Below are 27,633 nucleotides of genomic sequence, written 5' to 3'. Positions count from 1 at the left end.
ATTTTTGCAGTGATAATAGTTCTATTAGAAATTGCTAGCAGTATATGAAGACAATGAATTTATATGTGGACTGATAATTGCTGTGTTATGCAGTTCTATTGGAAAATTGGTCTGTGTGTTATTTGTTAAGCAGCTCGGTTGGTTGGTTGGTTGGTTGGTTGGTTGGTTGGTTGGTTGGTTGGTTGGTTGGTTGGTTGGTTGGTTGGTTGGTTGGTTGGTTTTGTTGTCATAAATAGAAAGAGTGACTGTGAAAGACCAAGCTGTTATATTTTAAAAAACATACTTAATTTAGGTTCCCTAGAAAGACATGTTGGTAAACTGTCCACAATAACTGAAAGGGGGTTGCCAACATTAACTGGTAGGAGCTGGGGTAGTATAGTATATGTGGGGAAAGTTCCAAACTCAAAATAACTTACTATGTATTGCTTTAAATTTGCTTAGTCTACCATGCAGCAATTTGTCACGTTATTGCTGTCATAATCTGACCTCTTATGTCTGCTGTCCCTGTCAATGTGTTATTGATCCTAAATTAGGATTAGTGGCCTGCCCATGCACAATGTGATTTAAAGCCACTTAAATCTAAAACGCCCTATCTGGTTATCAAAATTGCAGCATGTATAGACTTCTATTAAGAGAAAACAGAATCTGAAACCATGCTCACTAGGTTTATCAGCTATTTTTCCCATATTTTCAGCACTTCTTTAAATACCAGGAAAAGTGCTAAATTGAAGGTATACGGTGGAATTCAATTGTTTCTCCCCACGACCATCACTAGATGACACCCAATGGAGCAATTCAATTGTTGCTTCGTTTGGGCGTGCTGAGCTGCAGGGAGACACATTTCAGCTCGCAGCCCCCATGCTGGCGAGCTGAACTGTGTGAAAAGTGACCCGTTTGGGCACCCAAACTGCAGTTTTCGCGATTGCTGCCTTTAGTTTAGTGGCACAATAAACAGCATCAAATTTGAATTTTGCCACTGCGATCTCCCGTCACTTTAGACGGGAGATCAGGCAGAGATATCAACTGAATTCCCACCCATAAAGTCTATTAAAAGTATAGCCCAAGAATGTGAGCACTTTACAGAAGTGGAGTTACCCTCTAATTAAACTGTACTTACTGACAGAGCTATAGTGGAAAGTTTAAGTAATTGTGAACTGTATATTACAACTCTTGTGTATTTTTTATCTATTGTCTTTAAAGTTTTTGGCTATGAAAAGGCTGCTCCACAACAGTGTTTATTCGGATCCCACATTGATAATACTTGTAAAAAAGTCTAACTTTACCTAATTTTAATCCTTGTGGTCTTAAAAATAAGATTTTAAACCTACCGGTAAATATTTTCTCCTAGTCCGTAGAGGATGCTGGGGACTCCGTAAGGACCATGGGGTATAGACGGGCTCCGCAGGAGACATGGGCACCTAAAAGAACTTTCTAGTATGGTGTGCACTGGCTCCTCCCTCTATGCCCCTCCTCCAGACCTCAGTTAGAGAACTGTGCCCAGAGGAGATGGACAATACGAGGAAAGGATTTTGTTAATCTAAGGGCAAGATTCACACCAGCCCACACCAATCATACCATATAACCTGGAATACACCTAACCAGTTAACAGTATGAACAAACAACAGTATCGGTCCAAGACCGATTCTAACTGTAACATAACCCTTATGTAAGCAATAACTATATACAAGTCTTGCAGATTTTCCGCACTGGGACGGGCGCCCAGCATCCTCTACGGACTAGGAGAAAAAGATTTACCGGTAGGTTTAAAATCTTATTTTCTCTTACGTCCTAGAGGATGCTGGGGACTCCGTAAGGACCATGGGGATTATACCAAAGCTCCCAATCGGGCGGGAGAGTGCGGATGACTCTGCAGTACCGACTGAGCAAATGCTAGGTCCTCATCAGCCAGGGTATCAAACTTGTAGAATTTAGCAAAAGTGTTTGACCCCGACCAAGTTGCTGCTCGGCAAAGCTGTAATGCCGAGACGCCCCGGGCAGCCGCTCAAGAAGAGCCCACCTTCCTAGTGGAATGGGCCTTTACTGAATGCGGTAACTGCAATCCAGCCGTAACATAAGCCTGCTGAATCGTGTTACAGATCCAGCGAGCAATAGTTTGCTTCGAAGCAGGCGCGCCAATCTTGTTGGCAGCATACAGGACAAACAATGCATCTGTTTTCCTAATTCTAGCCGTCCTGGCTACATACATTTTTAAGGCCCTGACTACATCCAGGGACATGGAATCCTCCAAGTCACTCGTAGCCACAGGCACCACTATAGGTTGGTTCATATGAAATGAAGACACCACCTTGGGTAAAAATTGAGGACGAGTCCTCAATTCCGCTCTATCCACATGAAAAATTAAGTAAGGGCTCTTGTAAGACAAGGCCGCCAATTCTGACACACGCCTCGCAGATGCCAAGGCTAACAACATGGCCACCTTCCAGGTGAGAAATTTTAACTCCACCGTTTTTAAGGGGTTCAAACCAGTGTGATTTAAGGAACTGCAACACCATGTTCAGGTCCCATGGTGCCACTGGGGGCACAAAAGGAGGCTGGATGTGCAGTACTCCTTTTACAAAAGTCTGGACTTCTGGAAGAAAAGCCAATTCCTTCTGAAAGAATATTGACAAAGCCGAAATCTGTACTTTAACAGAGCCTAACTTTAGGCCCATATCCACTCCTGTCTGTAGGAAGTGGAGAAAACGACCCAGATGGAAATCTTCCGTAGGAGCATTCTTGGTTTCACACCAAGAGACATATTTCCGCCAGATACGGTGATAATGTTTTGATGTCACCTCCTTCCTAGCCTTTATTAGAGTAGGTATGACCTCCTCCGGAATACCCTTCTCCGCTAGGATCCGGCGTTCAACCGCCATGCCGTCAAACGTAACCATGGTAAGTCTTGGAACAGACAGGGCCCCTGCTGTAACATAGTAACATAGTAACATAGTATCTGAGGTTGAAAAAAGACAATTGTCCATCGAGTTCAACCTATTAGTGGTGTCCTCTGCATGATGATTTGACTAAATAGTAACTATAATGCATGACTATGCACCATACCCCTGGATATCCTTATCCAATAGGAATTTATCTAACCCATTCTTAAAGGTGTTGACAGATTCCGCCATTACAACTCCCTCGGGCAGGGAATTCCAAACACGTATTGTCCTTACCGTGAAAAAGCCTTTACGCCGTATTGTGCGGAATCTCCTCTCCTTTAACCTGAGCGAGTGTCCACGAGTCCTCTGTGTTGATCTAACCAAAAACAGGTCCCGCGCAAGCTCTGAGTATTGTCCCCTTATATATTTGTAGATGTTGATCATATCCCCTCTTAGTCTCCGCTTTTCCAATGTAAACATGCCTAGTCTTTCAAGCCTTTCCTTGTATTCCATCGTCTCCATGCCCTTAATTAGTTTGGTCGCCCTCCTTTGTACCTTTTCAAGCTCCAGGATATCCTTTTTGTAGTACGGTGCCCAGAACTGTACACAGTATTCAAGGTGTGGCCTCACTAGTGATTTATATAATGGGAGTATAATACTCTCGTCCCTAGCATCAATACCCCGTTTTATGCATGCTAATATCTTATTAGCCTTCTTTGCTGCAGTCCTACTTTGGGTACTACTGCTTAGCTTGCTATCTATGAGGACACCTAAGTCCTTTTCCACTACAGAATCCCCTAGTTTTACCCCATTTAGTAGGTAGGTGTAATTTTTGTTCTTGTTACCACAGTGCATTACCTTACACTTGTCTGTGTTGAAGCGCATTCTCCATTTGGCTGCCCATGCTTCTAATTTAACTAAGTCGTTCTGAAGAGACTCGGCATCCTCCTCTGTATTTATAGCCTTACACAATTTGGTATCATCTGCAAAAATTGACACCATGCTCTCTAGACCTTCTGTTAGGTCGTTAATGAAAATATTGAACAATAGCGGTCCTAATACTGAGCCTTGCGGCACACCACTTAGCACTTCAGTCCAAGTTGAAAAATATCCATTAACCACAACGCGCTGCTTCCTATTATCTAACCAGTTTTTGACCCAAGTGCATATTGTGCTTCCTAGCCCTGATTCTTGTAGCTTGTATATAAGTCTCATGTGTGGTACAGTATCAAACGCTTTGGCAAAGTCTAAAAAGATTACATCCACGTCTTTACCCTGATCTAGGTTTGCGCTTACTGTTTCATAAAAGCCAAGTAAGTTGGTTTGACAGGATCTGTCCTTCATAAACCCATGTTGATTCCTTTTAATGACCTTATTGGTTTCAAGGAACTTCTGAATACTATCTCTTAGAATACCTTCCAATACTTTCCCCACTATAGATGTAAGACTAACTGGTCTATAATTACCTGGTTCAGCTTTACTTCCCTTTTTGAATATAGGCACTACTTCCGCTATACGCCAGTCTTTGGGAACCATACCTGATATAACTGAATCCTCAAAGATCAGAGATAGCGGTTTTGCCAGTTCAGAGTGAAGCTCCATTAGAACCCTTGGATGAATACCATCGGGCCCTGGTGATTTATTAATCTTTAAATGTTTTAATCGGTGACAGACTACTTCCTCGCTTAAATAAGTACCTATCAGTGTGATATTGTCCTTATTGAGATTGTGTGTCAGTTCCTGAATTGGGTCCTCTCTAGTGAATACTGTTGAAAAAAACTCATTTAGTGTGTTCGCTATGTCATTATCATTTTTGCTTAAGACTCCCAACGTGTCCTTCAAAGGGCCTATACTCTCCTTTTTTTAATCTCTTGCTATTGATGTATTTAAAGAATTTTTTGGGATTTGCTTTGCTTTCCTTTGCTACTAGTTTTTCAGTTTCTACTTTAGCCGCTCTTATTTCCTTTTTGCAATTTTTGTTACATTCCTTATAGTGCTGAAATGACTCTGCTTCCCCGTCAGATTTGTATTTTTTAAATGCTCGCCTTTTCTTGCCCATAAATTCCTTAATCTTTTTGTTAAGCCACATCGGTTTATGATTTTTATTCCCTTTTTTGCTACTCATAGGAATATATTTGAGTGTATTTTTAGCTAGCAGGAATTTTAGTACCTCCCATTTCTCCATAGTATTTTTTCCTAAAAACAAACCTTCCCATTCAATATCCCTGAAAAATACCCTCAGGTCCTCTCTTAGAGGAAGAGGCCAAGGATCTTCTGTGAGCATCTCCTGAAGATCTGAGTACACTTTTGTGATGAGAGGAAGCGGAGGAAACACATAGACCGACTGGAACACCCATGGCGTTACCAGAACGTCTACTGCTATTGCCTGAGGGTCCCAGGACCTGGCACAATACCTCCAAAGCTTCTTGTTGAGGCGTGACGCCATCATGTCTATTTGAGGAACTCCCCAGAGACCCATTATCTCTGCAAAGACTTCTTGATGAAGTCCCCACTCTCCTGGATGGAGATCGTGTCTGCTGAGGAAGTCTGCTTCCCAGTTGTCCACTCCCGGAATGAAGACAGCTGACAGAGCGCTTACGTGATTTTCCGCCCAGCGAAGAATCCTGGTGGCTTCCGCCATCGCGACTCTGATTCTTGTCCCGCCTTGGCGGTTCACATGAGCTACTGCTGTGACATTGTCTGATTGAATCAGAGCCGGTAGGTTGCGAAGAAGATTCTCCGCTTGTCGAAGGCCGTTGTATATGGCCCTTAGCTCCAACACGTTGATGTGTAGACAGGACTCCTGGTCTGACCATAGTCTCTGAAAATTTCTTCCTTGGGTGACTGCTCCCGATCCTCGGAGGCTCGCGTCCGTGGTTACCAGGATCCAGTCCTGAATGCCGAACCTGCGACCCTCTAGAAGGTGAGCACTTTGTAGCCACCATAGAAGAGACACTCTGGCCCTGGGGGACAGTGTTATTTTTTGATGTAATTGTAGATGGGACCCGGACCATTTGTCCAGAAGATCCCATTGAAACGTCCTTGCATGGAACCTGCCGAAGGGAATGGCCTCGTAAGTTGCCACCATTTTCCCCAGAAACGAGTGCATTGATGAGCTGACACTCTTTTCGGCTTTAGTAGTTCTCGGACCATGTTCTGGAGGTCCTGGACTTTTTCCAACGGGAGGAAAACTTTCTTTAGTTCCGTGTCCAGTATCATGCCTAGGAATGGTAGTCGAGTTGTCGGAACCAACTGTGACTTTGGTAGATTGAGAATCCACCCATGTTGTTGAAGCACTCTCTGAGAGAGTGACACGTTCTCCAGTAATTGCTCTCTTGATCTCGCTTTTATCAGGAGATCGTCCAAGTATGGGATAATTGTGACTCCTCGCTTGCGTATGATCACCATAATTTCCTCCATTATCTTGGTGAAAATCCTCGGGGCCGTGGACAGCCCAAACGGCAACGTCTGAAACTGATAATGACAATCCTGTACCGCGAATCTCAGGTACTCCTGATGAGAGGGATATACGGGGACATGAAGGTAAGCATCCTTTATGTCCAGTGACCCCATAAAATCCCCCCCTTCCAGGCAGGCTATCACCGCTCGGAGCGATTCCATCTTGAATTTGAATCTTTTCAGGTACAGGTTCAGGGATTTTAGGTTTAAAATGGGCCTTACCGAACCATCCGGCTTCGGAACCACAAATAGGGTTGAATAATACCAATATTCCTGTAGGCTCAGGGGAACCCTGATAATCACTCGCTGTTGACACAGCATTTGAATTGCAGCTAGCACTACTTCCCGCTCTGGGGTAGAAGCTGGTATGGCCAACTTGAAAAATCGGCGTGAGGGCACCTCTTTGAATTCCAGCTTGTAGCCCTGGGAGAATATTTCTATCACCCAAGGGTCCACATCTGACTGAACCCAGACTTGGCTGAATAGTCGAAGGCGTGCCCCCAACTGTGCGGACTCCCGCAGGGGAGCCCCAGCGTCATGCGGTAGACTTAACGGAAGCCGGGGAGGACTTCTGCTCTTGGGAACCAGCCGCAGCAGGTGTCCTCTTGCCTCTACCCTTACCTCTGGCGAGGAAAGAGGAGCCCCGACCTCTTCTGGATCTATGCGACCGAAAGGACTGCATCTGATATTGTGGGGGTTTCTTTTGCTGTTGGGGAACAAAAGGTAAAAAGGTCGACTTACCCGCGGTAGCTGTAGAGATCAGGTCCGCGAGGCCGCCCCCAATAATACCTCACCTTTTGTAAGGTAAAACCTCCATATGCCTTTTTGAGTCTGCATCCCCCGTCCATTGGCGGATCCATAAGGTTCTTCTTGCCGAAATAGCCATAGCATTGGCTCTTGAACCCAGTAAACCAATGTCTCTTTGAGCGTCTCTCATATATAAGACTGCGACCTTAATATGAGCTAATGTTAACAAAATTGTATCCCTATCTAGGGTATCAAGTTCAGCTGACAGTGTATCCGTCCAAGCTGCTACTGCACTACATACCCATGCCGACGCAATTGCCGGTCTAAGCAAAGTACCAGTATGAGTGTAGATAGACTTTAGTGTAGTCTCTTGCCTGCGGTCCGCAGGATCCTTGAGGGCCGCTGTGTCAGGGGACGGTAGCGCCACCTTCTTGGAATGGCGTGTTAAGGCTTTGTCCACTGTGGGAGAGGATTCCCAATGTACCCTGTCCTGTGTAGGGAAAGGGTACGCCATAAGAACCCTTTTGGGAATCTGCAGTTTCTTATCTGGAGTTTCCCATGCTTTTTCACATCACTCATTAATTTCATGGGAAGGAGGAAAGTTTATAACTTGTTTCTTTCCCTTAAACATGTGTATCCTCGTGTCGGGCACCGAGGGCTCATCAGTGATATGTAACACATCTTTTATTGCAATAATCATGCACTGAATACTTTTTGTCACCCTGGGGTGCAATCTTGCTTCATCATAGTCGACACTGGAATCCGAGTCCGTGTCTGTATCTGTGTCCCTTATTTGTGAGAAGGGACGTTTCTGAGACCCCGATGGGTCCTGTGAGTCTGTATAATCCGTAGATTGATTACCTGCCGACGCACTGGACTCTGCTTTGTCCAGTCTTTTATGCAGTGAAGCTACACTAGCATTTAACATATGCCACATATCCATCCAATCCTGAGTCGGCACCGCCGACTGAGACACACCAATCATCTGTTCCACCTCCTCTTTGGATAAGCCTTCCGTTTCAGACATGCCGACACACGTACCGACACCCCACACACACTGGGATATAACTATAAGGGGACAATTCCCTAAAGAAGGCCCTTTGGAGAAACAGAGAGAGAGAGAGTATGCCAGCACACACCAGCGCCAACTGACCCAGGGAAAGAAAAACCCAGATAGAGCTTTTATATATACCGTATTTGCCGGCGTATAAGACGACTGGGCGTATAAGACGACCCCCAACATTTCCACTCAAAATATAGAGTTTGTTATATACTCGCCGTATAAGACTACCCCCTCTTCCGCACACCTTCCACACACCAAATAAAACGTAAAAGAACAAAGAAGTTTAAAACTTGCATCATATTTCTTTCTTTTTGCTGGTGCCATGATAGGGTTGATAGGCGTTTGACGGATGGACTTTTTCTATGCTGTATTGTACTGTACAATGGTGCAGTACTGTGGTTGGCTGTTGGCTGTATACAAAGCTTGATTGGATTGGTCTCTGCTCCCTGTCTGCCCTCCCTGTCTCCCTGTCACTAGCAGCAGTCTATTAATACCAAGTGACATACTGTATATTATGACCGCATGTGCAAGGGGCGGGTCGGTGCGCCGCTGCTTCCCGCCAAGCAGAACGGGCCAGTCACGCCGAAAAGGCTGGCACCCCTGTATCGCTGCTGATGCTCGCCGCAGCCACGCTGATGACCCGCCGCGGCCGCAGTGCATCGGGAGGCCACTATGGCACCCGACGTATGAAGTGCACCCGGCGTATAAGACGACCCCCCCACTTGGAGGCATGTTTTGCAGGGCAAAAAAGTAGTCTTATACGCCAGCAAATACAGTATATATAAATGTATATAGATTTCCCCACTCACTGCGCCTTAATTATGTGCCCCCCTCTCTTTTTTTCAGCCCTGTGATGCTCAGCAGGGGAGAGTCCGGGGAGCCAGCGTTCTCTGCAGCCTCTGTGGAGAAAATGGCGCTGGTTAGTGCTGAGGGATCAAGCTCCGCCCCCTCGCGCGGCGGGCTTTGGTCCCGCTCGTGAATTTGAAAAAAATGGCGGGGATCCGTAGTTTACTGCCTCCGCAGCGTAACTACATACTTTTTTGCCTAAAACAAGGTTTATTGCTGCCCAGGGCGCCCCCCCCCCCCCCCTGCGCCCTGCACCCATCAGTGCCATGTGTGTGTGTAAGTGTGGGAGCAATGGCGCGCAGCTTCCTGCTGCGCGCTTACCTCATGAAGATCTGAAGTCTTCTGCCGCCTGATGTCTTCTTATGTCTGACATACTCACCCGGCTCCTTTTTTCCGGCATCTGTGAGGAGGATGGCGGCGCGGCTCCGGGACGAACCCCAGGGTGAGACCTGTGTTCCGACTCCCTCTGGAGCTAATGGTGTCCAGTAGCCTAAGAAGCAGAGCCCTTAACTCTTAAGAAGTGGTATATACAAAATAATGAAGCGCTGTCCCAATCAATATAAATTTAAAACAATTTGCTATATTGTTTCTTCTTCTTAAGAAGTGGGTCTGCTTCTCTCCCCTCAGTCCCACGATGCAGGGAGTCTGTTGCCAGCAGAGCTCCCTGAAAATAAAAAACCTAACAAAATACTTTTTACAGAAAACTCAGGAGAGCTCCTGTAATGCACCCTATCTCCTCTGGGCACAAGATCTAACTGAGGTCTGGAGGAGGGGCATAGAGGGAGGAGCCAGTGCACACCATACTAGAAAGTTCTTTTAGGTGCCCATGTCTCCTGTGGAGCCCGTCTATACCCCATGGTCCTTACGGAGTCCCCAGCATCCTCTAGGACGTAAGAGAAATGGGAAGTGCATTTAAATGTATCAGTTTCATTGGATAACTAACTCTCCTGGAAATGTCCCGGAGACTCACAAATATCGTTACGCTCACCCAGTCTCCTAGGAGAATAGCCCACACTCCTGGTTCCTGCCAAGTTTGCGGCATAAGTGTGTGATGAAATGTGGGGTGTAACCAGAACTTTTTGGGCCCCATATCAACATAAGGGGCAGGATGTAATAAAGTTCGAGTACATTCAGCGACCATGAGGGATGCCGGACAAGCGCTGACTTTTTTTTAAACTTCCCTCCGCTGCTGCTCTCAGAGGAACCGGGATCCCCGTGTTTGGCGTGCTGCTGATCACTGCTGATTGGTCACCACGACAGGACCCCCCACCCAGTGGCTGCAGACAATGGCAGCCACTGGGAAAGTGCATAACAACCAGTGCAGTGGATCAGACCCAATTACTTAGCAGGTAAATCTGGGAAATTGGTATGTAACATTATAACCTGGGTCCAGGCCCCCTAAACCTCTAGGCTCCATAGCAGTGGCACCCCTTGCACTGCCTATAGTTACACCCATGACCAGGGCCGGCGCTACCCGCTCAGCAAAGGAGTGCAAAGCAGGGAGGCGCCAGGCTGGAGAGGCGCTCTCCCTGTTCTGCTTCCCTGCTGATGTCCCCTGCTGCTGCGCCTGTCACACTGTATGAAAGGCAGCAGCACCTGCAGCTAGAAGCCCCCTCCCCTCCTCCTGTGAGAGCAGTAGTGTTTAGCACCTGAAAAGGGGGTCGGAGCTACATGGTATTGATGGGCGGAGCTACATGGGGTTACAGATCCGGCCAGCCAGACTTTGTTAGGTAAGTGAAGGGAAAGTGAGGGAGAAAGTGTATGCGTGTGTGTGGGCATTCTGTGTATAAAGGACACTACTATTATGGGCATTATGTGTATAAAGGATGTTACTGCCATGGGCATTATGTGTATAAGGGGCGCTACTACCGGGGGCATTATGTGTGTAAGCGGCACTGCTGTGGGCATTATGTGTATAAGCGGAACTACAACTATGGGCATTATGTATACAAGTGACGCTACTACTGGGGGCATTATGTCTATAAGCATCACTCTTATGGGCAATATGTGTATAAGGGGCGCTACTGCTGGTGGCATTATGTGTATTATCAGTGTAATGTGAATAAGATTGTGCTACTGTGTGGTGTAATATAAAAATGGGGATACTATTGTGTGTCCACACCCCTTCCTCATGAGACCACACCCCTTTTGGCACACTCTGACCCTTTGTAAAGTATGGTAGTGCGCAAATTTATAGTTTGCAGGGTGCTGCCTAACACCCTGACACCGGCTGTGGCCATGGATGATACGTTTCTCTGTGAATTACATAATAATATTCCTTCCTCCCACTGCATGATGTTTACCAACATCTGGAACCACTGACACTTCCTGTACAATATGCAGCTTCAGCAGCATCAGTTTGCTGGTGATTTGGGCTGGCAAATGATGTGGGAACACTCAGCTCAAAAATGGCTCAACAGCCATAGTGAATGAACCTTGTAGTGAACGATAAGTGGGACTTGTCATCCTCACATAGGCCCAACTGTAATAAGCCTTAACAAGTGATAAAGTGGAGATGGATAAAGAGTGATAAATGACCAGCCAATCAGCTTTTTAACTGCCATGTAACACTGAGGCAGATGTATTAACCTGGAGAAGGGATAAACCAGTGATAAGCGCAGGTGATAACGCACCAGCCAATCATTGCGGATTTGCAAAATGACAGGAGTTGACTGGCTGGTGCCTTACCACCTTGCACTTATCACTTCTTTATCCCTTCTCCAAACTTAATACATCTGCCCCATTGTTTGAAAAATAACAGGAGCTGGTTGGCTGGCCATGTTATCTTTCTTTATCTCCACTTTAATACTTGTTAAGGCTTAATACATGTGAGCCATAGAGTAAAACTACAGATGATGAATCCCTCTGGGAAAGCTGCAGTAACTGTGTGGAGTTTGTATATTCTCCCTGTGCTTGTGTGTGTTTTCTCCGGGTGCTCCGGTTTCCTCCGATAATCTAAAAATATATTGGTAGGTTAATTGGCTTCTGCCAAAAAAATTAACTCTAGTGTATAAGTGTGTGCATGTACATGTGTTTATGGCAGACTAGATGGGCCCAGTGGGTCTTATCTGCCATCAAATGCTATGTTTCTATGTTAAGTGACGTCAAGATCATGAACGGGATCCGGTCAGGATACCGATGGTCTTGATCCCGACTGTCATAAGACCGACGCCGGAATCCCAACACTGATTAGCATGCCGGCGCCGGCATCCTGAATAGGATCACATTGCCAGCGCCGGTCACCCAACAGCCGAGATCCCCATCGATGACTGCAGGGACATCGGAGAGGTACTGTAAGGGGGGGGGGTTTGGCTGTGGAGGTTGGGATAGGCTGGGGGGAGGGGGGTTAGACCTAGGCAGCCCCCGAGGAGAGTTAGGTTTAGGCTGCGGGGAGGGGGGTTAGCGTTAGGCACCACCAGTGAAGGTTAAAGTTAGGCTGCGGGGGAGGGTTATGGGGTGAGGTGTAGCTTCCTTCCCGGCCTAAATCCCGATTCTAAACAACGGGATGCTATGGTCGGTATTCTCACTGCCAGCATCCCGCTGGCTGGCATTTCAGCCCCAACCCTTATAAACAACAACAAAAATAAACCAGTGGATGGGGAGAGGGGAACTGTAAAATCTTTTTCCCCACCCTGACACCTAGAGAGATGGAGCACCCCTGCTTGATATCACCAGGCAGTAACCACTACACTGCAGAAAAACTATGGGGTCCAGGGATGGGGGAATTATTCAGAGGCATCCATATTTGAAAGAGCAAGGTCTCCCTTACAAATGAGGCTGCCCATTGGTATAATGTCCCCTCTCCACACAGACACTGCATAGTCGGGGCTGGCAGAACTTTCTGTTTCTTGGACTCTGGACCAAAGCCATGAGAGTTTATAATGGTTGAGTCATCCCTGACACCACTAGACCACTGTTAACGTGTCTTTAAATATATACTGTATATATCTCCTAAAAATTGGTAAAATTGTGCAAGATCAGAACTGTGCTGGCTAGTTGAATTGCCTCACATATTTTTTTTGTTAATAGAAAAGATTTCCAACATCAGACTGCTTTAACCTTCTGACTTTTTATTTACCTCCCACACCTTTTACTAAATATATGCCCTTTCTTTTTAACATCTTAATGTGCTTTACCTTTGTACTTGCTTTGGTTTGTACTTTTGACTTGACTTTGTCAACAGGTCAATTTGTTTTATTTTTATTGCCCAGAGATATGACTTTAGTGAATAAATGCGTCCAATGCAGAGAACACAGAAGAACTGTTTTGTGTTTAGGGCTAACAGAAACCGACACTTCTTGATATAACTGCTGAGCATTCATTTATAAAGCTTCATATCTGCTAGTGTTGCCTCATTAGCTATATGGATAAATTAGTGGTATTTCCCATTTAACACTCCTCATTATACATATTATTTTTGGCAGGCATTTGAAGAAAGTCATCTAGCTTCCCTTGATCCAATTGCTCAGTTTGGTGCTTGGTTTCAGGAAGTCTTAAATTGCCCAGTGATTGCTGAGCCGAATGCTATGTGTCTGGCTACTGCCACCAGGTATTGACTTAGCTATTTATTTTCTCTCCAAAATATATCACACCACTAATCACTTCTTTCTGTCCATGAGTGTGGTGTCTTGCATTTTCCTCACCCTTATCTCTCCTCTGCCTCTTTCCTTTCTGTGTAGGGATGGAAAGCCCTCTGCCCGTATGGTTCTCCTGAAAGGGTTTGGCTCCGATGGGTTCCGATTTTACACAAACCAGCAGAGCAGAAAAGGAAAAGAGTTGGTGAGGGTCATTAAAGTCGAACAGTCATCTCCAAGCCTACAGAGAACAATATATACCCCAGAACATGTTACATTCATCTGTGGCTCTACAGTATAGTTAATCACCCTATTGATCTAGTACCTACACTAAGCAAAACACTGATACATATTGTTATTTTTTTTTTTACAAATTAATACATATTATGAAAAATCACTGACAACTGTCATATCTTTAGGCATTCCAATCTGACGGAGATGAAGCTTAGCACTATTACAGATACCACAACATACCACCTCACATCATTCTATAAAGAGAGCTACAAACTCCTAGTCATACTGAGAGCCACTGGCATATTTATAAAGTGTGCAACATTTTCTTGGTGTTTCACGCATGCGCAGTAAGGAAATCGCTGGGAACATTGCTGCCGCGCCATTTTTCCAGAGACCTGCCACATGCACACTAGACCCTACTGCCCAAAGCTATGGCACTGCCGGCAAGAGAGGACGGGGCCCAGTCAGAGTTTGCACAGGGCCTCCTCCTCTCTAGATGCGCCCCTGCTAGGAGCATGAGATGCTGACATTTCAGATGGCACAGGCCTGCACAAACCAATCTAAAATGTAATAACTACTGTAATTGCATAATTTTGTATAGAAAGAAATTAGAGTCCCCGTTAACTATATTTCTGTGTCTTCAAATCTTAATATATCTCTGCAGGAGACCAACCCAGTTGCATCTCTCCTGTTTTTCTGGGAGCCCCTGAATCGTCAGGTAAGTGCTCTATGTGGGTTGTGAACTGTGGCAGAACTTTGGGCCTGATTCAGAGTTGTGCGCTAATGTACTTGCAATTGCGATTTTCTAGGCTACGGAACTGCTAATGTTAGAAAGTGATGCTGCTGCCCAGAAATTAAATGAGACATCCACCGGAGCGATCGTAAACGCATTCACAGTTGCATATGCATACACAGTGTCGGACTGGGGCATGAAAGGCCCATCGGGGGGATGCTGTGGTAGGGGTCCATGTTTAGGGGTGTAGCTAGTCTTCAGCCACCATATTGGTTTGCCTAACCATTAGAGAGTGCATGGGCCAGGCCCCTTGATAAATATATATAATACTGCTAGCACATGCATGATAATGTTCCAGATTTCGTACCAGAAATGCACTGTAAAAAAAAATAAGAATTTACTCACCGGTAATTCTATTTCTCGTAGTCCGTAGTGGATGCTGGGGACTCCGTCAGGACCATGGGGATTAGCGGCTCCGCAGGAGACGGGGCACAAAATTTAAAAGTTTGACCACTAGGTGGTGTGCACTGGCTCCTCCCCCTATGACCCTCCTCCAAGCCTCAGTTAGGATACTGTGCCCGGACGAGCGTACACAATAAGGAAGGATTTTGAATCCCGGGTAAGACTCATACCAGCCACACCAATCACACCGTACAACTTGTGATCTGAACCCAGTTAACAGTATGATAAACGTAGGAGCCTCTGAAAAGATGGCTCACAACAATAAACAACCCGATTTTTTTGTAACAATAACTATGTACAAGTATTGCAGACAATACGCACTTGGGATGGGCGCCCGGCATCCACTACGGACTACGAGAAATAGAATTACCGGTGAGTAAATTCTTATTTTCTCTGACGTCCTAGTGGATGCTGGGGACTCCGTCAGGACCATGGGGATTATACCAAAGCTCCCAAACGGGCGGGAGAGTGCGGATGACTCTGCAGCACCGAATGAGAGAACTCCAGGTCCTCCTTAGCCAGGGTATCAAATTTGTAGAATTTTACAAACGTGTTCTCCCCTGACCACGTAGCTGCTCGGCAGAGTTGTAATGCCGAGACCCCTCGGGCAGCCGCCCAAGATGAGCCCACCTTCCTTGTGGAGTGGGCATTGACAGATTTAGGCTGTGGCAGGCCTGCCACAGAATGTGCCAGTTGAATTGTGCTACAAATCCAACGAGCAATCGTCTGCTTAGAAGCAGGAGCACCCAGCTTGTTGGGTGCATACAGTATAAACAGCGAGTCAGATTTTCTGACTCCAGCCGTCCTTGAAATATATATTTTCAATGCTCTGACAACGTCCAGCAACTTGGAATCCTCCAAATCGCTAGTAGCCGCAGGCACCACAATAGGCTGGTTCAGGTGAAACGTTGATACCACCTTAGGAAGAAACTGAGGACGCGTCCTCAATTCTGCCCTGTCCGAATGGAAAATCAGATATGGGCTTTTATACGATAAAGCCGCCAATTCCGACACTCTCCTGGCTGAAGCCAGGGCCAGTAGCATGGTTACTTTCCATGTAAGATATTTCAAATCCACCGATTTGAGTGGCTCAAACCAATGGGATTTGAGAAAATCCAAAACTACATTGAGATCCCACGGTGCCACTGGGGGCACAACCGGGGGCTGTATATGTAGTACTCCTTTTACAAAAGTCTGGACTTCAGGAACTGAAGCCAATTCTTTTTGGAAGAAAATCGACAGGGCCGAAATTTGAACCTTAATGGACCCTAATTTGAGGCCCATAGACAATCCTGTTTGCAGGAAATGTAGGAATCGACCCAGTTGAAATTCCTCCGTCGGGGCCCTCCTGGCCTCACACCACACAACATATTTTCTCCAAATGCGGTGATAATGTTGTGCAGTCACCTCCTTCCTGGCTTTGACCAGGGTAGGGATGACCTCTTCCGGAATGCCTTTTTCCCTTAGGATCCGGCGTTCAACCGCCATGCCGTCAAACGCAGCCGCGGTAAGTCTTGGAATAGACACGGTCCCTGCTGAAGCAGATCCCTTCTTAGAGGTAGAGGCCACAGATCTTCCGTGAGCATCTCCTGAAGTTCCGGGTACCAAGTCCTTCTTGGCCAGTCCGGAGCCACTAGTATCGTTCTTACTCCCCTTTGCCGTATAATTCTCAGTACCTTGGGTATGAGAGGCAGAGGAGGGAACACATACACTGACTGGTACACCCATGGTGTTACCAGAGCGTCCACAGCTATTGCCTGAGGGTCTCTTGACCTGGCGCAATACCTGTCCAGTTTTTTGTTGAGGCGGGACGCCATCATGTCCACCATTGGTCTTTCCCAATGGACCACAATCATGTGGAAGACTTCTGGATGAAGTCCCCACTCTCCCGGGTGAAGATCGTGTCTGCTGAGGAAGTCTGCTTCCCAGTTGTCCACTCCCGGGATGAACACTGCTGACAGTGCTATCACATGATTTTCTGCCCAGCGAAGAATCCTTGCAGCTTCTGCCATTGCCCTCCTGCTTTTTGTGCCGCCCTGTCTGTTTACGTGGGCGACTGCCGTGATGTTGTCCGACTGGATCAACACCGGCTGACCCTGAAGCAGAGGTTTTGCCAGGCTTAGAGCATTGTAGATTGCTCTTAGTTCCAGTATATTTATGTGAAGAGACGTTTCCAGGCTTGACCACACGCCCTGGAAGTTTCTTCCCTGTGTGACCGCTCCCCAGCCTCTCAGGCTGGCATCCGTGGTCACTAGGACCCAGTTCTGTATGCCGAATCTGCGGCCCTCTAACAGATGAGCACTCTGCAACCACCATAGCAGAGACACCCTTGTCCTTGTCGACAATTTTATCCGCTGATGCATCTGCAGATGCGATCCGGACCATTTGTCCAGCAGATCCCACTGAAAAATTCGTGCATGGAATCTGCCGAATGGAATCGCTTCGTAAGAAGCCACTATTTTTCCCAGGACTCTTGTGCATTGATGCACAGACACTCTCCCTGGTTTTAGGAGGTTCCTGACGAGTTCGGATAACTCCCTGGCTTTTTCCTCCGGAAGAAATACCTTTTTCTGAACAGTGTCCAGAATCATCCCTAGGAACAGCAGACGTGTCGTCGGGATCAGTTGGGATTTTGGAAAATTCAGAATCCACCCGTGCTGTTGGAGCACTACTTGGGTTAGTGCTACTCCGACCTCCAGCTGTTCTCTGGATCTTGCCCTTATCAGGAGATCGTCCAAGTAAGGGATAATTAATACGCCTTTTCTTCGAAGAAGGATCATCATTTCGGCCATTACCTTGGTAAAGACCCGGGGTGCCGTGGACAATCCAAACGGCAGCGTCTGAAACTGATAATGACAGTTTTGTACCACGAACCTGAGGTACCCTTGGTGTGAAGGGCAAATTGGGACATGAAGGTAAGCATCCTTGATGTCCAAGGACACCATAAAGTCCCCTTCTTCCAGATTCGCTATCACTGCTCTGAGTGACTCCATCTTGAACTTGAATTTTTGTATGTACAGGTTCAGAGATTTCAGATTTAGAATAGGTCTTACCGAGCCGTCCGGCTTCGGTACCACAAATAGCGTGGAGTAATACCCCTTTCCCTGTTGTAGAAGGGGTACCTTGACTATCACCTGCTGAGAATACAGCTTGTGAATGGCTTCCAATACCGTCGCCCTGTCGGAGGGTGACGTTGGCAAAGCAGACTTTAGGAACCGGCGAGGGGGAGACTTCTCGAATTCCAACCTGTAACCCTGAGATACTACCTGCAGGATCCAGGGGTCCACCTGAGAGTGAGCCCACTGTGCGCTGAAATTCTTGAGGCGACCCCCCACCGCCCCTGAGTCCGCTTGTAAGGTCCCAGCGTCATGCTGAGGCCTTTGCAGAAGCCGGGGAGGACTTCTGCTCCTGGGAAGGAGCTGCTTGCTGCAGTCTCTTACCCTTTCCTTTGCCTCGGGGCAAATATGAATGTCCTTTTGCTCGCTTGTTCTTATAGGAACGAAAGGACTACGGCTGAAAAGACTGCGTCTTTTTCTGCTGGGAGGTGACCTGAGGTAAAAAGGTGGATTTCCCGGCTGTTGCCGTGGCCACCAGATCCGATAGACCGACCCCAAATAATTCCTCCCCCTTATACGGCAATACTTCCATATGCCGTTTGGAATCCGCATCACCTGACCACTGTCGCGTCCATAAACTTCTTCTGGCAGATATGGACATCGCACTTACTCTTGATGCCAGAGTGCAAATATCTCTCTGTGCATCTCGCATATATAGAAATGCATCCTTTAAATGCTCTATAGTCAGTAAAATACTGTCCCTATCCAGGGTATCAATATTTTCAGTCAGTGACTCCGACCAAGCCACCCCAGCACTGCACATCCAGGCTGAGGCGATTGCTGGTCGCAGTATAACACCCGTATGTGTGTATATACTTTTTAGTGTATTCTCCAGCCTCCTATCAGCTGGATCCTTGAGGGCGGCCGTCTCTGGCGACGGTAACGCCACTTGCTTTGATAAGCGTGTGAGCGCCTTATCTACCCTAGGGGGTGTTTCCCAGCGCGCCCTAACCTCTGGCGGGAAAGGGTATAATGCCAATAACTTCTTTGAAATTAGCAGTTTTCTATCGGGGGTAACCCACGCTTCATCACACACTTCATTCAATTCCTCTGATTCAGGAAAAACTACCGGTAGTTTTTTCACACCCCACATAATACCCCTTTTTGTGGTACTTGCAGTATCAGAGATATGCAAAACCTCCTTCATTGCCGTGATCATATAACGTGTGGCCCTACTTGGAAAATACGTTTGTTTCTTCACCGTCGACACTGGATTCGGTGTCCGTGTCTGGGTCTGTATCGACCGACTGAGGTAAAGGGCGTTTTACAGCCCCTGACGGTGTTTGAGACGCCTGGACAGGTACTAACTGGTTTGCCGGCCGTCTCATGTCGTCCACCGACCTTTGCAGCGTGCTGACAGTATCACGTAATTCCATAAATAAAGCCATCCATTCTGGTGTCGACTCCCTAGGGGGTGACATCACCATTACAGGCAATTGCTCTGCCTCCACACCAACATCGTCCTCATACATGTCGACACACGCGTACCGACACACAGCAGACACAGGGAATGCTCTGATAGAAGACAGGACCCCACTAGCCCTTTGGGGAGACAGAGGGAGAGTTTGCCAGCACACACCCAAGCGCTATAAATATATAGGGACAACCTTAAATAAGTGTGTTCCCCTTATAGCAGCTCAAATATTGTTAATATCGCCAAATAAGTGCCCCCCCTCTCTGTTTTTACCCTGTTTCTGTAGTGCAGTGCAGGGGAGAGCCTGGGAGCCTTCCTAGCAGCGGAGCTGTGTAGGAAAATGGCGCTGTGTGCTGAGGAGAATAGGCCCCGCCCCCTTTTCGGCGGGCTTCTTCTCCCGGTTTTTCTGAAAACCTGGCAGGGGTTAAATACATCCATATAGCCCCAGGGGCTATATGTGATGTATTTTAGCCAGAATAGGTATTTTTCATTGCTGCCCAGGGCGCCCCCCCCAGCGCCCTGCACCCTCAGTGACCGTTGGTGTGAAGTGTGCCGAGAGCAATGGCGCACAGCTGCAGTGCTGTGCGCTACCTCATGAAGACTGAGAAGTCTTCAGCCGCCGGTTTCTGGACCTCTTCTCTTTTCGGCATCTGCAAGGGGGTCGGCGGCGCGGCTCCGGTGACCCATCCAGGCTGTACCTGTGATCGTCCCTCTGGAGCTAGTGTCCAGTAGCCTAAGAAGCCAATCCATCCTGCATGCAGGTGAGTTCACTTCTTCTCCCCTAAGTCCCTTGTTGCAGTGAGCCTGTTGCCAGCAGGACTCACTGAAAATAAAAAACCTAATAAAACTTTTTCTAAGCAGCTCTTTAGGAGAGCCACCTAGATTGCACCCTGCTCGGACGGGCACAAAAACCTAACTGAGGCTTGGAGGAGGGTCATAGGGGGAGGAGCCAGTGCACACCACCTAGTGGTCAAACTTTTAAATTTTGTGCCCTGTCTCCTGCGGAGCCGCTAATCCCCATGGTCCTGACGGAGTCCCCAGCATCCACTAGGACGTCAGATAAATGTTAATAGTCCTGTGTAGAACAAGGTAACATGTTATAATCAGGTCTGGAACCTGATCCCTAGAGGTGGAGGAGGGCCCCCGGCAGTGGGGCCCATCGGGGGTTTCCCCTGTACCCCTGTGGGCCAGTCCAACTCTGCACATACACAGCCTATACGCAAGAGCGAGGAACATCAAGTGTGCAGACTGGATGTGTCAGCAGCGACGCAGGCGCCATGTTTCTCTGCATACATGTTCGCACCTGACAGCATATACACGTCCCGAAAATGTCCATAACATGCCTGTATTTTTGCCGCCACTCACCGTCACCTCCCTTAAAGTCACTTCCTGTCAGTTACTCTGCAATGTATATGCTCTAGTACAGGGGTTCTCAAACTCGGTCCTCAGGACCCCACACAGTGCATGTTTTGCAGGTAACCCAGCAGGTGCACAGGTGTATTAATTACTCACAGACACATTTTAAAAGGTCCACAGGTGGAGCTAATTATTTCACTTTTGATTCTGTGAGGAGACCTGCAAAACATGCACCGTGTGGGGTCCTGAGGACCAAGTTTGAGAACCTGTGCTCTAGTACAATATTTTGTGAGTCTACACACATTTAGGACCTAATTCAGACCTGATCGCAGCAATGGGCAAAACCATGTGCATTGCAGGTGGGCCTTAGCCTGTAATGGAGCCATAACTATTTTTCCAGTGTGAAATAAAATGAAACCGTTCTGTGAAAGTATCAAATAGGGAGAACATTTTGTTAACCCTGTAATGCAGGAAAGAAATATTAATAACAGCACACAATTAAAATGGTGGCATGTGCAGTAAAGTTACTGCTCTGAAGTCCACTTCCCATGTTTGTGTATGCATCTATTCATTCATTGTTTATAAACTAGGCATAAAACAGTGCGTTGTAAAACAACATAGGAACTGGAAAGGTTACTCTTATCACATCGAACCTCTCCCTATGATTCATGCAGTCTGTCACTGTTGTTGAGGGGTAGAAGGGTTGATATGGCAACATCATAAAAGTTTGCTCACTACTGCATACACCTGTAGTAGATATGTGTTTGATTATTACTTTTTTAGTAGAAGATTACATTTTCATTTCATGATCTCTGTACAGCTTGTATGCTTACTCTTTGTTTGTGTTTCCTTATGGGTGCTCTGGTTTCCTCCCACAATCCAAAAACATACTGGTAGGTTAATTGACTTCTTGAGAAAATTAACCCTAGTGTGTATTTGTTTGTGTGGAAGGTAATGATTGTGAATATTCTCTCCGTAAATGTATGTATGTATGTATGTATGTATGTATATGGATATATATAATGGATATAAATATGTTATCTATCTGTCTATCTATCTATAACATGGGTCTTCAACCTGCGGCCCTCCAGCTGCTGTGGAACTACACATACCAGCATGCACTGGCTCAGTTTTAGCATACCTTAATAGCAAAACTGTGGCAGGGCATGCTGGGATGTGTAGTTTCACGGCAGCTGGAGGGCCACAGGTTGAAGACCCATGATCTGTAAGATTCTGATTTGTGAAACGTAAGCTCTTCAGTGGTGATGATGATAAAGAAAGATAATGTTTCTTGTGCTCATCCATCTCCCTAGTTGTATTTTTTAATGGTTTGATGCAGATTTGTCTCTGTATGATTCTTAAGGTATTATTCATGTTATTCATTTGTATTCTAGTATCTGTTTTGACGTGACTTGTACCCCTCAGGTGAGGATAGAAGGGTCTGTGGAAAGACTCTCAGACCAAGAATCTGATGATTATTTCCACTCACGCCCCAAAAGTAGTCAAATTGGGGCAGCTGTGAGCCATCAGAGCCAAGTTATCCCAGACCGAGAGGTGAGTGGGGAGGAGACCGGTCCTGGCACTGGCAGATAGGCAGAGTCTGAATCATGTCTGTATTATGTTTCCTGGCAGTATAACACCACTGCTTCTCACATACTTCCACCCTGTCACAGACTCTCCTCCTCTTGTGACATGTGAATTCTTTGATACTTGTTTGGCTAGCAAATAATAATTCCCATGGTATTGGTTATTCTGACAGACACGGACACATTCTTTGTAGATTTGTCATATCAGTAATACACACCTCTATAATTAGTGACACAGACTTGTGTGAGTGATCTGTTATACTGACAACCCTTAATATTGTGAATGGACATCTATTGTGTTTCCCAATAAAAGCTTCTGACACCGACTGATTTCAACTGCTAGCAAATATGGACCTTTCTTTGCCTGTTATCTATTGTACATATAGGCAACTACTTCTCTCTTGTTCTAACAAACACAGCCTCTGTGACACACTCTGATTGTCATGTCTGTTACCATTACCAGCGGCGTAACTACAAATTTTACTACCCCAAACAAAAAAAGTTTCTGGCGCCCTCCTCCCCCTTATTCCCATTTAAAAAGTAAACAACTTGCTAAGACGCATGCTCCGAAAAAGGCCTCACTGTCTTCACTGCGAGGGGCGTGGCATTGAAGGAACAGACTACCTTATACCCCAGTTTTGCAACCTGCACGCCCAGACATTGGCCACCACAGGAAAGAAAATCCTGATTCATACATTATTTGTCATTTTTACTGCTTATAGTAATGCCCCTTACACAATATGCCACACACCTTAATGCCCCTGACACATTATTCCGCACACTGTAATGTCTGTGACATATTATGCCACACACTGTAATTTCTGTGACATATTATGCCACACACCGCAATGCCTATGATACAATATGCCACACCCCACAATGCCATTATACATTATGCCACACACCGCAATGCCATTATACATTATGCCACACACCGCAATGCCATTATACATTATGCCACATACCGCAATGCTGTGATACATTATACCACACCACAATGCCCGTGATACATTATGCCAAACAACGCAATGCCCACGATACATTATGCCACACACACTGCAATGCCCGTTATACATTATGCAGCGCACCGCAATGCTCGTGATACATTATGCCACACAACGCAATGCCCGTGATACATTATGCCACATAACGCAATGCCCATTATACACTATACCACACACCACAATGCCCGTTATACACTATACCACAATCCGCAATGCCCGTTATACATTATGCCGCACACCGCAAGGCCGTGATACATTTTGCCACACACCACAATGCCCATGATACATTATGCCACACCGCAATGCCCATTGTACATTATGCCAAACACTGCAATGCCCATGATACATTATGCCACATCCCGCAATGCCTGTTGTACATTATGCCACACCCCACAATGCCCTTGATACATTATGCCACACCCCGCAATGGCCTTGATACATTATGCAACACACCACAATGCCGTGATATATTATGCCGCACATCGCAATGCCCATGATACATTTTGCCACACACCGCAATGCCCCTGACACATTTTATCACACAATGCAATACCTGTGATACATTATGCCACACACCGCAATGTCCGTGATACATTATGCCACACACTGCAATGCCAGTGGTACATTGTGCCACACACCACAATGCCTTTTACACATTATGCCCCACAGTAAGGCTTCTAATTACTTTTAAAGTACCTGATCATTGCAATGGGTTTCATGCTCTGGGTTCCATGCTTGTTTCAAGAGGTTTCATGCTCTGGGTTCCATGCTCTTGCCAGGGGTTTCATGCTCTGGGTGTCATGCTTGTTGCCAGGGGTGTAATGCTCTGGGTGTCATGCCCATTGCAGTCTAATGCTCATGCCAGGGGTGAATGCTCTAGGTGTTATGCTCGTTGCGGTGTAATATTTGTTGCCAGGGGTGAATGCTCATTGCCTGGAGCAGATGCCCTGGGTGTCATGCTCATTGTCAGGGGTGTAATGCTCGTTGCCAGGGGTGAATTATCTGAGTGTCATGCTTGTTCCAGAAGTGAATGTTCTAGGTGTCATGCTCGTTGCGGTGTAATGCTCGTTGTCAGGGGTGAATGCTCTGGATTTCATGCTCGTTGCTGTGTAATACTCGTTGCCAGGGGTTCCATGCTTGTTGCAAGAGGTTTCATGCCCTGGGTTCCATGCTCTTGCCAGGGGTTTCATGCTCGGGGTGTAATGCTCTGGGTGTCATGCCCATTGCAGTCTAATGCTCATGCCAAGGGTGTATGCTCTGGGTGTCATGCTCGTTGCGGTGTAATACTTGTTGCCAGGGGTCAATATTTGTTGCCAGGGGTGAATTCTCGTTGCCCTGGGTGTCATACTCATTGCCAGGTGCGTAATGCTCGTTCCCAGTGGTGAATGCTCTGGGTGTAATGCTCGTGGCCAGGGGTGTAATGCTCGTTGCAGGGGTGTAACGATTGTTAGCGTTAATCGCACCCGGAACTTCCAGGATAGTGCTGTAGCGCAGTGCCCCTTGTCAGACGCTAGAGATCAAGTGTGACCTCTAGCATCTGTCCCCTCCAAGATGGCGGCCAATTTTGGAGGGACATTTAGCAGATTCCCATGCGGACAGCTGTATGGGAATCCGCTTCAACAGCAGGGACTCCCCCCTTTATTCCCTTCCCCAATTCCGGCGACTCCAAACTTCCACAGTGGATGCGGGGCTGTAGTTATGCCAGTCTCTGTTACACATCGGATCAGATATCTAGACATAAATTGCCAGAATTTCAAAACCCCTGAGTTTAACTTAAAGCCATTTGTAGACAATTTATACACTTTTAAGACTCCCAAAAGGAATGTATCATAAAGTTCATAAATCTTATGAAAAGAAGAACTGTTGGGAGTTATACATTACTCACACCACATTTCACACCATTTTCTTTGTCTCATGGCACAAACTCATGATGATCTTTGTTCCACAGTATCTGCGTAAGAAGAATGCTGAGCTTGAGGAGAAGTACAAGGAGAAGGAGGTGCCTAGACCAGTTGAATGGTGAGTGTTGGATTGCGCTCAGATGGAAAACTCAATACACACATGCTTGACTAAGGATGTCTTCTGCTCTTTTCACAGGGGTGGTTACATTGTCCGTCCTTCTGTCATTGAGTTTTGGCAGGGACAAACTAATCGCCTGCATGACCGTATTGTATTCCGTCGTCCAACAGAAGGAGAAGCAGAGACAAGCCCCTGGACTCACCCTGGTGAGGGTGGATGGATGTATGAGCGCCTGGCCCCTTAGGTCCAGAGCTTGAGATAACCTAATACTGTTCCTAGATCTTTGTGGAACAAAGAGCAGCATGGTTATCTTACTCATTGAAAAGGCAGCTACCTCCAGGTTCTTGTATTTCATTGTGCCATATAGCAATCACACTGGCATTTCTGTTAGCCGAACATATGCCCCTCAATGCCATTGCCTGTGTGTGAGTCCTCGTATTGATGACACTTTACCTCTGCTATTTGGACATTGTAATTATCTTGTGGAATAATTAAAATTTTACTTCTTATGTAAAACTAAACAGATACATCTGTACTGAAGATCATATACCAGCTGGGAAATGTATTCCTAACTTAATAAATGGTGTTCTAGCATCACAATATGTAAACATTTGGTTTCTATTGTTTGTTTGTTTTTGCATGCTCTATGTAGATGCATTTTTATTTTTCTTATAAACAGGCATAGCATGAGATTAAATGTTAGTTACTAAAATGATCAGGTGCCATGATCTGCAATCTTGGAGACTGAATGTCACAGGCACAGATAGAGTGAAAATGTTACTCACGTGCCTAGAGCTGAGTCACTAGGAACACCTTGTGCAAATATGGAGGAGGCAGAATATGACAATAATAAAACTGAAGGAGCGGCTGCACCAGTGACCCACAGAGAAAAATGATGACCTGGGACATAACAGGTAGCAGACATACAGAAGCCACACAGTGCAGTTGGCTACTGCATTAAAGATATGCAGGTATACGTGCAAATAATCCTTGCAATAAAAATATCACAGTAAAGGCATACCAGAATCAAACATACATAGACGCACATGTCTATTTGGCACATCAAATAGCAAGATGGACATCACTAATACTTCTGAGGGAATGTGGAGCACAGAAATCTGATAGGTTGAAGTAGGACATAAATAAGTCATGAATACTGTATACAGCTAAGATATTCATGCGTCATTACATGACTAACGTCTTGAGGTTACTCTTAAAATACAGAAAAGCATATGTGATTAAAGTAAGGATGATGTAGGGTTTTGGCACATATGAAGGTAAACAATAAAGAGCTAAGAGGAGGGGAACTGTCCTATGATTATTGGGCCCTTTTTCTTTAAAATATTAGGGATGTATTTTTTTCTATTATTCTTGTAAAAACTCTGGTTGATCCCTATTATGTCCTCAGTCAATGCCTGTTTGCCAAATGTTAAAGACTATTTACAGTAACCCTCCACAAACAGTTATGCCACTTCTAACTACATGTATAGCAATTATCTAGCGTTAGATATGTGTATTTGAATACACTGGGTGCAGATTTACTAAAACGCTGGATTTTCAAAGCTGTCTGTAATTGTCAGCTTTCAAACAGCTATAATGATTAATACTAAAGAAGCCTGCTTAGCATTAATTACTATTACCATTTGAAATCCAGCAGTGAAAGCCACCGATCATTGTAGGCTTTGAACATCTGACTGGTAGTAACTCTGCCTCTTGGTCTGTATTTGTTATTTTTGTTGTATTTCTCAATTTCACAGCATGATATGATGACTTTAAAAGGGATCCAGCATTTGCAGTGGCCACGATAAGGGCAGAAAGCCCTACTTACCATGGATTTCTATTTGAGCCTCCTGAGGTTTGACAAAAATCTGTGTTAAGTGCAGCCTGCAGGCTTATCGCGGGCTACAAAGTTTAGACATAGTGGGCAGGTACTATACTATTGTCTCATCCTATACACCATACAGACCCTCCCCAAAATATATATGGGGGGGAATTCAAGTGTTTTGCGTGCTGGCGGCCACTAGACGGTACCCCGTATAGGCGTGCACATCTGCCGGTGCTAACATTACTGTTAAGTTGTACCGTCATTTTTAACGGACTGGTAACTAGTATGTATCTATGTGTGTGTGTGTGTGTGTGTA

The 27,633-nt window shown here is 46.0% G+C and overlaps 1 protein-coding gene across 2 annotated transcripts in view; it reads left to right on the top strand.

Moving 5' to 3' along the window:
- Nucleotides 1-26,100, top strand: part of PNPO (pyridoxamine 5'-phosphate oxidase) — an 88,878-nt gene extending 62,778 nt beyond the window's left edge. For both annotated transcript variants that reach the window (XM_063959632.1, XM_063959633.1), the window contains 6 exons: nt 13,419-13,543; nt 13,674-13,773; nt 14,467-14,520; nt 22,309-22,437; nt 25,422-25,492; nt 25,571-26,100. In XM_063959632.1, coding sequence (XP_063815702.1) covers nt 13,419-13,543; nt 13,674-13,773; nt 14,467-14,520; nt 22,309-22,437; nt 25,422-25,492; nt 25,571-25,736 — 645 coding nt within the window. In that variant the 3' untranslated portion in view covers nt 25,737-26,100. The remainder of the gene's footprint in view (nt 1-13,418; nt 13,544-13,673; nt 13,774-14,466; nt 14,521-22,308; nt 22,438-25,421; nt 25,493-25,570) is intronic.
- Nucleotides 26,101-27,633: the final 1,533 nt, after the last annotated feature.

Source organism: Pseudophryne corroboree, chromosome 3 (genome assembly GCF_028390025.1).
Source record: "Pseudophryne corroboree isolate aPseCor3 chromosome 3, aPseCor3.hap2, whole genome shotgun sequence".
Lineage (NCBI taxonomy): Eukaryota > Metazoa > Chordata > Amphibia > Anura > Myobatrachidae > Pseudophryne > Pseudophryne corroboree.
The sequence above is the reverse complement of the archived record's forward strand: the minus strand, read 5'-3'. Positions and strand labels throughout refer to the sequence as shown.